The sequence below is a fragment of the Lathamus discolor genome, chromosome 8 (genome assembly GCF_037157495.1).
Source record: "Lathamus discolor isolate bLatDis1 chromosome 8, bLatDis1.hap1, whole genome shotgun sequence".
Taxonomy (NCBI): domain Eukaryota; kingdom Metazoa; phylum Chordata; class Aves; order Psittaciformes; family Psittacidae; genus Lathamus; species Lathamus discolor.
This window is the reverse complement of record NC_088891.1, coordinates 15,242,847-15,256,031: the sequence shown is the minus strand read 5'-3', so window position 1 is coordinate 15,256,031 and position 13,185 is coordinate 15,242,847. Positions and strand designations below refer to the sequence as shown.

At 38.9% G+C, this 13,185-nt stretch overlaps 1 protein-coding gene across 4 annotated transcripts in view; it reads left to right on the top strand.

Annotated features, from left to right (window-relative positions):
- ALDH1A2 (aldehyde dehydrogenase 1 family member A2) overlaps positions 1–11,956 on the top strand; it is a 103,732-nt gene extending 91,776 nt beyond the window's left edge. For all 4 annotated transcript variants that reach the window (XM_065688361.1, XM_065688360.1, XM_065688362.1 and 1 more), the window contains 6 exons: positions 2,369–2,471; positions 5,390–5,574; positions 6,318–6,482; positions 6,921–7,078; positions 7,879–7,953; positions 11,541–11,956. In XM_065688361.1, the coding sequence (XP_065544433.1) occupies positions 2,369–2,471; positions 5,390–5,574; positions 6,318–6,482; positions 6,921–7,078; positions 7,879–7,953; positions 11,541–11,613 (759 nt within the window). In that variant the 3' untranslated portion in view covers positions 11,614–11,956. The remainder of the gene's footprint in view (positions 1–2,368; positions 2,472–5,389; positions 5,575–6,317; positions 6,483–6,920; positions 7,079–7,878; positions 7,954–11,540) is intronic.
- Positions 11,957–13,185: the final 1,229 nt, after the last annotated feature.

Below are 13,185 nucleotides of genomic sequence, written 5' to 3'. Positions count from 1 at the left end.
ATGCTGTCTTTCTCCAGAAAGAGAGGGTCAGACAAAAGGCTGCCTTTGTCACTAAATAATCACAGTGCCTGCTGCCTTCCCTAAGCCTTTTCTCAACCTGTAAGTGCATAGGGCGCAATAGGAACACAGTGAACAAAAATGCTGAGCAACGTGAGCCCTACCAATCTGATGCATGCACTGATTTCTAACGGAAGGACAGAGTGAAGCTGTCTGTTAAGTTTATACTTGGGAACTTGACAACCACCTCCCTGTATTAACAATACTCTGGACCATATTTTTCTGAATTAGCACCACTGCCTCCAAGCCCTTTGGACTCCAGTATTTGCCACATATTTGTCATATACATAATAGTTGCATTTGCATATTTGTCAGTCCCTGGTTTGTACAGAATCCTTTCCAAATCTTTACTTACATGGACATTAAAGTGGTAGAATGGAAGGCAGAGAGTTGTGAGCTCAACATATTACCCTAGCTTCCTTGTCTGCTCTGCTCTTTGTGAATTTTTGAGTGGAAATAGCTGGTGGTTGTTCTTTGAGAGAGGGAGGTTCAAGGCAGTGAGGGTGTGAATGGTATTGGCTGGCACTGGCTAGAAACATGGCACTGTCACTGATTTCCAGTGTACATTTTCAGCACAGTTTGAGAGACTGGAATTTCCAGATGACGTGCTCAATGTATGTGGTGGAGGTGGAGGGCAGAAAAGGTCTTTCTTTTTCTTGTTCACTTCTGGCTGTCAGTCAAACATAGCAATAAAATCAGCTCCAATTAAGGGGATATGCAAGGAATTTCATTATAATGTCAACACCCTGTTCCACTGATACAGGGGTAAAGAAAAGAAACTAATTTTAAATTTATAGACTGGGTTTTCGTAAGAAATAACCAGTCACAGTTGACTGTGGTATCACCAGATAAACAGTCAATCACAAAGGTACATGAAGTGGTTGACAATTCCTTCATTATCCTGTGGGGTTCTTGCTTTGTTTTTTCTGTGGGGGCCCTGGTTTCTGTTTCATTTGCTTTCTGATTACTCCAGTGCTGACTTAACTTTCTCCAGCAGGCTGCCTTCAGTTCTCTTAAGAGATTCAGCTTCTCGTCCATTAACCCCTTACTGCAGGGAATTCCACTCACCTGCCCTCAGAAACAGGAAACAGCTAGGGAGGTCAGAGTAGTGTGTGGAAAGTCTAGCTCTGGATTCAATCCCATCTTACCTCACCGTGCGCCCACAAAACATGTCCCGGTTAAAAGAACGCATTTATCAAGCCTCTTAAACTTCTCAATATTCAATAGACACTTTTAATCCTATGTTTTACCATGTAGGGCCCAAATCTACCTGTGATTACTTCCATGGCTGCAAAATGGTCATAGTTACACTGCAACACTATAAATCTGATCAATTTTAGATTCATTGATCCAGGGAGGTGAAAATTTCCAGGGAGCGCAAGCTGCCTCTCTGTGTGTACTGATGTGGAAACAATGTGAAATATGTAGCTGTCAGATTGCTACTCCATTGAATGTACCTTCGTACCCTCGTGTTCCTTGATGAGAGCTGCAGTCTGTGGCTGCTCCAGCTGATCCCACAATCTACAAAGACATTTTGGAGGTGCTTTTGACCTCTTCGACTGATATTTAGATTATCTGTGGTGCAGCTGAGGGCCAGGTCTGGAATGGTGCTTTTATAACTTCTTGCCCTGCTTGATATTCTGCTATGTGTTCTTAATCCTGCAGAAAAGGCTGATGATTTCATCAGAATTTTACATACTCTGGCTCATGATTTCATGGTCAAATTACTTAAATGTTTGGGCACTGTAAACTATATTTTGAGGAGAACAAGTGCCCTCGTACACAGATTGGCTAGCAGTTTAGTAACTATAAATAGTAAAGGGTGAAATAAATTATAAAAGCAGCGATCATGTGGGGCAACTATAAAGTATAATAGCAGTTATTATTAATTAATAGTAATATGCTTAATACATGCTCAGATATCAGATCTGGTTTTTTTCCACTAAAAATTATATAACTAAATCTCTTAATGATAGTATCTAAAAGCTGGTGAACATGCCACTAGTTTGGATGGAAGCAGTTCTAGTTACACCAAGTTCAGATTTTTAATTCAGCCTTCCTACTGCACCCTGAAAACAAGCCCCAAGCTGTTTCAGCATAGATACAACTGGGTGAAGGGTACTCTGTGCTCTGCCTCATCCCTTCCCGATTTCTAGCAAAAAGCCTGGAAAACTGTCCACTGCTGATGAGAATCTGGATTGAAGAACCTGCTGGCTTATTTAAAGCTCTGTTCCAATGATAGCCAACATTGGCTGTTAAAGCGAACTGTATGATTACATTCCCTGTAAAATGTGTCTCCATTTCCTTTCAGGTTGGGAAGCTGATCCAAGAAGCAGCTGGAAGGAGTAATTTGAAGAGAGTTACACTGGAGCTGGGTGGGAAAAGCCCAAACATTATTTTTGCAGATGCTGATTGTAAGTCAGCACTTCCATATTTTTCTTACAAATACGTTTGTGTGGTGGTTTTTCTTTTTCTTTTCTTTTTTTATTTATTTTAGGGCACATTTTTCATACAAAGTGACTTGGCCCAGTAGAGCTGTATCTAATGGCACTTTTAATTTTACAGAAGCAGCCTAAGGGGTGATATTTTTTATAAAAAGACAATATTTGAATCCACAGATTCAGAGACAACAAAAAAACAGAAAAAAAGTTACAGCCAAACATATAGAAATGGCATTATCCACAGTCATGGTCCCATGCACATCTGTCATCCTCAGCTCCACAGAAAGGTGGTTTAAGTGCTTTACATTTGGAAATTCTATGATTTTTTTGGCTTCACAGCACTATTAAAAGGGAGGGCTTTAATTTACCCTTGAATTACTAATCTGGTCAGTGCAATATTCCTTTGTCAAGGTGTTTTGATAGTAGGCATAAATGAAGATTACACCATTTTTTAAATTTTTACAATTGAAAAATTGTGTAATGAAATATCCTCATTGCCACTGTCAGCAGGGAACTGAAGATTTTGGCAGCTGGATGATGTGCAGCTGAGATTTTTGGCACCTGAGAAGGTACAGGGCAGCTGTTCAGGATAGGATAAAAACACAAACTGGAAATCTCTACCTAAATGATCAGCAAAGAAATAGCTAAAAATGTTGATATCTAAATAATCAGCAGTAGATTTTGACATTAACACCCCACTAAGATGAATGGGACAGTTCACACCTTGCTCTGAGCTCTTGCTTGCTTCATGCAAGCACATTGTACTCTATGCCTTCTCTGAGAACTTTGTAACCCAAACAAATAGACATAGAAGGATTTGATCTTATAATTTAGAGGGGAAGGCGAATAGACAAATAATTCTGAATAGCATGAATTATGAGAGTTGGTCACAAGCCTATATTCATCTTACAAACTTTCTGATGTTTGAAAGGCTAGGGAAAGCTGGAGAACTTTTCAGGAGCTTTTCTACATAGAAATGTTTCACCAGCTTGGGGACCTAAATTACAGCCAGTTGTGCTCATAAGCTAAAAAGGCTCTCGTCAGCTGGAGCCAAATGCAGATGTTACAGCCTTCTACCCAAGTTACTCATCCTCATCTCTCACCAGAAATCACTACATCCCAAATGTCCCTAAGCTACTAACTCAGACTAGATCATCTGAAGATTTCTAGTAGAGTAATATACTCTGAGGGCAGGTCTGTGTTATGGTCTTCCATAGGGGAAGAACAAATGCTCCTACCTGCCATACAGAGCTGTACTTTATCTGTGACTTGCTGTATTTGCCAAAAAGGTTGAGAACCTTGGGAGAAGTTGGAGGGAATGGGGGAATAACAGAGTACATTCTTCTTCCTGACTGTTCTACAGTATGTCATACTAAAGTTCTCTGGTCTTCCCATAAGTACAACCACCAGTACCTGACCTGAGATTCAGACTTGAGAGCACTGATTATTTAAGAATAGCAGGCAATTTGCTCACCATTCCAAAGGAGCTGTTCTGTTTGAGGAACACTGTGCCAAAGGTTAGCAGAAAGCATGACAAAGCTGGTGAAGGTTTAGTCCACCCCAAAACCAGAATGGTTAGAGCCCCTCGTGGTGGAAAACTGAGGCAACAATAGAGGAAACATCTGTTAACCAGTTCTCTCCACTAGCATTTTCAATCTCCATGGACTGAATTTGAATAGAAAGATTTGATTGTGGTCCAGGAAACACACCATATAATTTTCTTTCCCCACACTGAGGGCAGAATAAGACATTTCTGTTAGATGGAGTTGTCTAGAATGTGCTGAAAGCACTATTGCTTTGTTTATTCCATTATAGATTATACTTTAAGCAATGCTGCAAAGTGCTACAGCTGATAACAGGTATTACAGTGCTGTAGGATATCACTTTTTAAGGATGGCTTCAATATTCTTGTCTAGTCAGCTATTACACCCAATGGGAGAATTTAACTCTGAATGTCTAAATACAACTGGATCCTCTCTTGCTTAGATAGTAGATGCGTTAGTTGTACCTCCAAGGAAGTCAGAGTATAAATCAAGGGTTGATTGTTCTATAATTGACCTGTATTTTTAAAGCCTTGCCCAGTCATCTGCGTAGGCTGAAAAGATGTTTCTGTCTTGCAGAAAAATAATGTGGCCTTTTGGGAAGGATAGGTCTTGCCATTATCAAAGTTAAAATTCTCTCAACCTCTTGGTTGGCTCCAATTCTCATGTATGCAGTATTAAATCAAGTGCAAACTTGCAATCACAAATTTCCCCCTCCTCTACCCACCCAAGTCAGACAGACGTCTGTAATGTGGGGCACAAAACCACTTCCTAAGGTCTCCTGTGAGTTTTAGTTAATAAACTACATGTTGCTAGCATATATAAGACACTGCTGAAGTTCTTACATACCTTATTTCTAGGGACTGCTAAAGTACTGTCTTAATGTAACTTGATTTAACTTTTGCAGTGGATATAAAGCCATATTTTGGGACTTGTATGTGTATTTGGGACTATGGCATGTGGAATGTATTACTTATGGACCCTCCTTTACCTAGACAATGTCTGAAGTCCTAGGTGGTCCTTTGCAATCTAGTGTTTCTGAAACAATTGTAATGTTCCTAATATCCATCCAGTATAGCTGTGTCCTGGGTGGAATAAAAGAGGAAAACATCAGCTTCAGACATGTTTAAAATCTCCATATTTTCACAGGGATTATGATGCAAAATGAAATGAATGACCCTACACAACAATATTATGTTTTGATTTGGTCACTCTTTTGTTTTATCTAACCAAACCCTACTTCTGCTTTGAAGTTTTGGGAATGTGGCACAATGTAATATGCATGACAGTGGTGCAATAGCACCTGTGTCTATGAAGTTTCAGAGCAAATATACTGTCTTGTTTTTTTAGTGGACTACGCTGTGGAACAAGCTCACCAAGGGGTCTTCTTCAATCAAGGCCAGTGCTGCACTGCAGGCTCACGGATTTATGTGGAAGAATCAATCTATGAAGAGTTTGTTAAAAGAAGTGTAGAACGTGCAAAGAGAAGAGTTGTGGGGAGTCCTTTTGATCCAACCACAGAACAAGGTCCACAGGTAAAGGAATAGAGCTTTGACTCTACAGTCCAGCAGCTGCCTGAAGTATTTAAACTCTTCTAAGACAGAGGTCGGTCAGTGCATGCTCACTCACAGTCCAGGGTACCTGACATGATAAACATTTTAAAGATTAAAATTTTAAAAGAGTAGATAATCTGTGCAGCTGAGAGGTGCTTTTTGTTAAAGAAAAATTCTCATCTTAAATATCAGTAAGTTTGCCTCCCAGCTTTAACTACAAGATTCCAGTCTTCAGCATCCAAGACACAGCTGTAAACTGTGAAAAGCTCTCAAAAGTTTCTGTGGACACTTACTTTGAAGAATTGTTTACAACCATTAACTGTGCTTATTGACCACTAGAAAGACAAGAATTCTAAGCAAAAAATGGGCAGAATTACAAATAGGTCTTTAGAAAATATTTCTGTCACTAATAACCAGCTGGCCTGACAACATTTTCAGGAAGTTAACCTGGCACAGAAAATAACAATGTTTTGTTTGGGCTTAGAAAACCAGACTGCTTAGCAAGAATGTGGATTGAGCCACATACATGTGGGGACACATCCTTGAGAAGACTAAGCCGTAGGTTGCAGTCAGCAGCTATTTGTAGATCTTTGGCATCTACAGCTCAAAGAGCAATGAATACAAGCAGGAGTCTACTCTCTGGGACGTGATGCCTAAAAAAAACAATTTTCACTTGATTGTCAAGTGTATGGTCTGCAAGTTAAAAAGCTGCTTCTCTCTTTCAGATTGATAAAAAACAATACAACAAGATCTTGGAACTGATTCAGAGCGGCATTACTGAAGGAGCAAAACTTGAATGTGGGGGCAAAGGGCTAGGAAGAAAGGGCTTCTTCATTGAACCAACAGTGTTTTCCAATGTAACAGATGACATGCGGATTGCCAAGGAGGAGGTATTCACATACACGGGCAAAATCACTTTAGAATGTCCTAAACATGACTTTTTTTCTATTGCTTACTTTAGAGACAAAAGCTTTAGAGTGAAAATTACCACTATACTTCAGAAAAAAAAAAAAAAAGTTAAATCTTTAAATCTTTTCAGAACTCCTGATGCACACACAGCAACTGACAATATGAGTTGTGTAAAGAAGCTCTGTTTTCACACTGACTGTAAAGTCTCAGATCTCCAAGAAGAGATCAGGGAAGAATGGATGAGTTCCACTGAGAGACAACTGCTTTGGGAAATTCGCAGTTTTACAACACTATTAAATGATGCTCTGGGAATTCATAAAGACTATAACAGAAGAGAAGAAAAAAAATGCAGAATAAAACAGGAATAAAATGTCTCTGAGTGGGCTGGTTTATTTATTAATGATTAATCTTTCTTGCAGATTTTTGGGCCTGTTCAAGAAATACTGAGATTTAAAACCATGGATGAAGTTATAGAGAGAGCCAACAATTCTGATTTTGGGCTGGTAGCTGCTGTCTTTACAAATGACATAAACAAGGCCCTGACAGTCTCTTCAGCAATGCAGGCTGGGACAGTCTGGTAAGGCAGAAGTTATCACTCTCCTGCTCTTGGAGATAAAGACTTTGACTCATTATCATTATGACACCTCAGTTTTGCACCCTTTGTCTGAAAAATGTTTATCTAGACCATCCTGGTGGTGAATCACAAACCAAGATACAGAACAGCTGTAGGGAGGTGTTGTGACTCTGCTCACTGGGGGTGAAAACTGGAAAGTGCCTGGCTTGCCATTATCATGGTGGCCATACTGCTGAATGGTGTTCCTGAAAGCAAACAAAGCAGAGTATAAACAATACTTTCTGTGGAGCAGAAGAATACTGTGAGGTTTCTGCTAAAGGCACAAAATATCATGTACTTCTGCAACATTTAAGGAACTGAGGGGACACCTTTTCTCTCCAGTCCCTAAAAATAAGTAATGCCACTTCTACAGTTCAATAGCTTGCAATTTGGTATGTCAAGCCTGGGTATTCTAAAGATTCAGAAGAAATCAGGTAGAAGAAAGACAAATTAAAATATAATAGGCTCTGGGTTATAAACTGGCACTGAGGTTTGTCAGCACATTAACAGCTCATTACTGAAGTTTTGTCCAGGTATTCTGTGCTCTCCTCTAGTCCTCACAGGCCAAATCCCTTTCTCCTAATGAGTAAGGAGCAGAACATTGTGTTTTGTGGTGTAAATACCTAATTTCTTTTCAACATGAGACAAGGTTGTTATTACTACCAGGTGTACAGTGTCTTGAGCCCCACAAGTTTCAGTCCCTCCCCGACTTGTTCAAAGGTCTTTGACAGTGCATTTGGACTGAATACCTGTTCCTTTTACAGGATAAATTGCTACAATGCCTTAAATGCCCAAAGTCCTTTTGGAGGATTCAAAATGTCTGGCAATGGGAGAGAGATGTAAGTATTATTCTGCTGTCTTCTGTTTTCAGCTGTACTATTTAATAAACATTGGTGAATCCTTCTATGCAAATTAAGATCAGGAAATATTCCCATCTGCGGATTGAGGCATAATATAAGATGACAAATTGCAAGTGGTTTACATGATTTACTTGTAACCTGTGTTTTCTGAGATTTTTTTCTTAGCCATATTAACTAGCACTTTTGTAGAAAGATTCTTTAGTACTGCTGTGTGTTTGTTGGTTTGGTGGTCTTGTTTCAGAGTTTTTGTGATGTATTTTGCCTCTCTTGCTATTTTTTTTCCTTTCTTTTTCTTACATTTATTAATGTAAGTGCATCTGAATTTTATTAAAATGTTATCTCTTCCAGATCTATAAACAAAGTTAAATGAAATCAGGCCTAGAGAAGGCTAGAAAAACATGTTTACATCCCTTTCAAAAAATCACCTTCCATTTCAAAGCTTTTTATATGTCTTATTCCATTTAAAACTAAGTGGCAAGTATTTTGAAATGGAGCTCCAAGCTCAAATACTGTCCCAGGTACCTAATTTAAAGTCTTACTAGTTTTTAATTCTCATTACAATCACAAGGAAGTTGAGTAATTGCATCAGCCCCAGATTGGTTACACGTACAAAGGATTCAATTAATTTCTGTGCAGGAGGCATGTATACCAGATATGTCTCACCTAAGCTTTCAAAATAGCTTATGGCTAATGGCAAACTCAGCAGTAAAACTAAAGTAAGGTCAAACTCTTTAAAACTTTAAATATGTTGAAGTATACAACTTGATCTATAAAATAAGCTCTATGTAGTCTGAAATATTTTCCCTCATTAGGGAGTACTTTGAATAACACATTCATACTAGTCTCCACATTCATGAGTTATGAGGTGATCTCACACTGGCATAAATATGTCAGCTCATCTAACTCTTATCATTGTGAAAATATTCTAAAACTACTAAGCTCCATAGAGCACATGAGTAACTTGACACTCAAAAGTGACCCCATCAACTTCAGGGAGGTTAACTGTGCAAGCAAGATACTCACTTATAGATAGCGAGGAGTTTTTGAAAGCGGAGGAAACCAACCAGGCAGCACCCCAGATCCCATGGAAAAATCTACGGTACTTGTACACTTGATTCCCATCTAGAGCTTTGAAAATATTCATCATAAACAATAAATGTTTGGAATGGCAGTAATCTGTATCTTGCAAAGATGCCTAAAAACCTACTTGTGAGTAATTATTCTACTCCTTTTAGAACCTCTTTGATCAGATATCACCTTCTAATTCGCCTCCTCCCCCCTGGATTAATATTTGCATACTTTTTATTAAAATGCCACCGTTTCTTAGATCTCTGTTTTTAAGGGATACATTTTATAGCATAAATAATGTTGAGTCAGACAACTAAAGGAGAAAAGAACTCACAAAAGAAAAACAAAAACAAACCAAAAACAAAAGAGATAAAGTGTCCATACATATGCATGTTATTGCTAAGCTAATACTGTGCTACAGTCGAATCATAATTGTGTCACTGTGCTGCCTGTGCTGGCACTGTATTATTTGGGACTTGTTTTTTTCCTGCATTTAATTTCACAGATTTTTATAACACATGGGGTAAAAAATGAACACAGGAAGTTGAGATCTGCTGCACTCATTTCACACTCCCACAACATGTAGCAGGGTATGCACATAACAGTAGAGCACCAGAACTTATGTACACAATATAACTGATTCACATTAAAACTACTTTAAGAATACAAGAATATTGTAAGCAGTCTAAGAGATTTTTTTTTTACATTTACACATCTTCAAGGGGAGGAGGTGTCATTCTATTGTCTGAATAGCTCTGAGATACAGGAGTGCATAGTTGCATTCCCCAAAAGAAGTGCAAGTCGGAGAATGGCTTGGAGTTATAATTCTTTTCCTTATCATTTTTATCTCTGGAACGGAAGAAAGTGTGTAATACTTCTTTTGGAAGAGCAGTTTGTTTCCCTTCCCTTACATCTACACAACCAAGAGATAGCATCGTGCAAACTTGATCCATGGGCTCCTTCCTTTTCACATACACAACCCTTATTATCACCCTGATACCAAAGTGCCATCCAAAAAGGCCCAAAGCAGCCATAGAACAGGATGTTACTGCTCCCTGCTTCCCTGTATTAGGCTGTGGGGACAAGTGAGACCTTTAGTTGAACACACACTGGTTCTTCCACTCTGTATGTCTGGAGTAACCCATCTCGCTATTCAGCAAGAGCAATTTTTTAACTTTTGAAGAATACTTGCCTTAGAATTCATCACAGTTGTCCACATCAAAACTTTTGGCCAGAAAACAAACATGTAAGGCCCTGAAGCCTTGAGCTGAAGAAATAAACAATAAATGTATCTCATTTTGTTTGACAGACCAGAATAAGAAACCAGCTGGCAGTCAGAACATAGGTAAAGCATACTGTGTATGCCAGGTCATCTTGTGACTTGCAGAAATGCATCCAACAGGTGTATAGAGCTAAGCTGCAACCCTGCTGAATCAAGCAGAAGTGTTCACACAGAGATACCAGCATTAGTTATTGGGCTTCATGCAGCTCCTCATGACAGCTTCCACTGAGTCATATGGGAATGGTGGCTCAGCCGAGTCTGCTAAATAGCTAAAGTTTTTGGTCATTCTTTTGAGACAAATCCAACACTTTCTACTGAAGGCTGAGGGTGGAGTGGTCCAAGTCAATGGGATCCTTTCACTTGTCATAAAATCTTTACTAATGTATTTCCTTGCATGTATGTAGTCTCTGATAAACCTTAAAATGCCTCCTGAATCATCAGTCTGAGTTGAACATCAAGCGTTGTATCATGCATGAGGCTCGTTGAATGAAATGGACTAGTAAATACTGGCATTCCTGCCCAAATGAAGTGACTTTCTTCCCTGGTGTTATATTTTGTGTAAAATCTATGGTGTAGAGATAAATGCAAAGTAGGCTATGCAACACCAAGAGCATACAGAAGGGCTTAATGGCTTTGAACAGTGGCCCCTCACTCCGTTCTGAAAGACATACTTATTACAAAGAGGTTCTGAGGAATTCCCCTGAAATACTCTGTATGGTGAAGTTAGCATTAAATTCTGCACAGTCAAGTTCATCTTTATCCAGGGTTGTGAGGAGGAGTTCATTTTCCATAATACTCAGTTTGGAACTTCTCTTTCTTGAGTGCAAATATAAGCAGTAATTTTACTGGCCAGTGGTGTAGGTCTTGGTGTTTGGACATTTTCAAGGTCTGGAAAGGACAGAGGACATGCCTCCCAACAGTTCCATCAATGGACAGTGAGTATTTCTAGGTTTAATGTCAGTCTGTATCTCCTTATCAAATGCTGGAGCCCATCCATTGGAGGGGGATGGGGGTTGACCTAAACTGAAATTTCAACTTCAGTTTTTCTGAAAGATGGCATGAAAGGAAAACCTGTGCAAAATCAGAAAACAACAGAAACCTATGCCACAAATTTTAGCTCATATCTTAACTTTACCAAGGAGTCACTTTGCAGGTTTTTGCTCAATAAAGAATTAATGTCTTGTGTAAGCTGATGCTACAATTTGGTTCCTTTTAGGGGTGAATGTGGATTGAGAGAATATTCTGAAGTTAAAACTGTGACAATAAAGATCCCTCAGAAGAACTCCTAAAATGAAGGACCACGCTGTGCAGAAGAGCACATGATGCCACCCTCTCTGTTGTTTATGGAGACCAGCACTCAGGAAAAAAAAGTGTTACACAATATATATTTAAAAAATTAAGTCGCAACTTATATACTGGGCACATAACTGCATCCCCAAAGCAAACCAACTCTGCATGTTTTCACAAAACTCTCCTGAGAACCATTACATCTTTATAAAACAAATCGTAACAAGAGAGAAAATTGCTATTGGGCCTCATTTAATAACGGTTCTAGCTAGAAAACTGGTAAATGCAAATGCATGCACACACACGTTTATCTCTTCCTTAAATAAAGAAGTTTCACTGCTTTCAGGTTGGCTTCTCAAACAGACCTGCCTTGTACTGACATTCTAGATTCAATCATGGCTTTACAAGCCAGACTCTACCCAAAACACTAGCAATGAACAACATAAGTAACATTGACATTCTTAAAAAAATCAAAAACTCAGAGCAGTAATGAGCCAAAAGCTGGTATATTGGCAACATTCCAATTAGTATGCTCATATAAAGAGATCAGACTGGGGAGGGAATCAAACCATTATATGGATAACGAAACCCAAATACTTATCAGTGAGATTTGAATTTCGCAACCCACAGTGATTTCGTTTTCAAAGCTTATTTTCATAATGAATTTTTGTCTTGCATTAAGCAAAAATCCTCCTTCACTTACAGCAACTTGAAAGGTTTTACCTGACTGCCAAAAGAGCTTGGCCAGACAGGGTGGGAGGGTGTTAAGGAGATCAGGAGCAGATTCTCAAAGGCTTCACAGATAATTTCAGCTTGCACTGCTTGTCTAGCTTTGGTGTTGCTACTGTTGTTTTCACCTATTTTAAACAACTATATGCACATGCAGACTCTGTTTGTTTGTTTGCTTTTAAACTATCCGTGGTAACACTGGGAATTAAGTATTTGTTACAGCAGGAAGAACCCAGCAAAAGCCCACCTGACAAGAAGTTAAGCTTGACTTTATATTCTTAGAGGACTTGCAACCCTTACCGTTGCTTGTGAGCTTACTGGCTGGTACCGACTTTTCAATTTTATCTGTTCTTTTTTTTTGGCCCAGGACAAAAATATGTGCAAATTGTTTTAGAAGTGAGGTATTTAAAACCTATTACATTGTTACTTGCTGCCCACAGAATCTCTTCCAACTTGTAACTAACAAACTGAACACCATCTCTTTCTCCCTCCCAACTGCAGAGCTCATTGATTCCCCATACCTTTTTAAAAGGAGTTTTCATTTTATGTTTTAAATTAGAATTATGAAAATTTATTTTAAGAAGTACAATAAATCATCTACACTGGTTAGCTCCCTGGGATGTAAGGACAGAATTATGGCCTCAAGTGTAACAGTTCCCGTAGCTGCAGAGTCTGTACTATGAACTGCTGAAAACTCAAGATCTGATCAGCAAATCACTTCTGCGCGTTCTTAACTTCCTTTACTCTCTGAGGAATTCCTCATAAATTTGAAGTTGTGTGTCCTTAAACTTACTGCTGGATCAGGACAAGAGTATCCAGCACTCTGTAGTGTGGTGGCCCTCAAT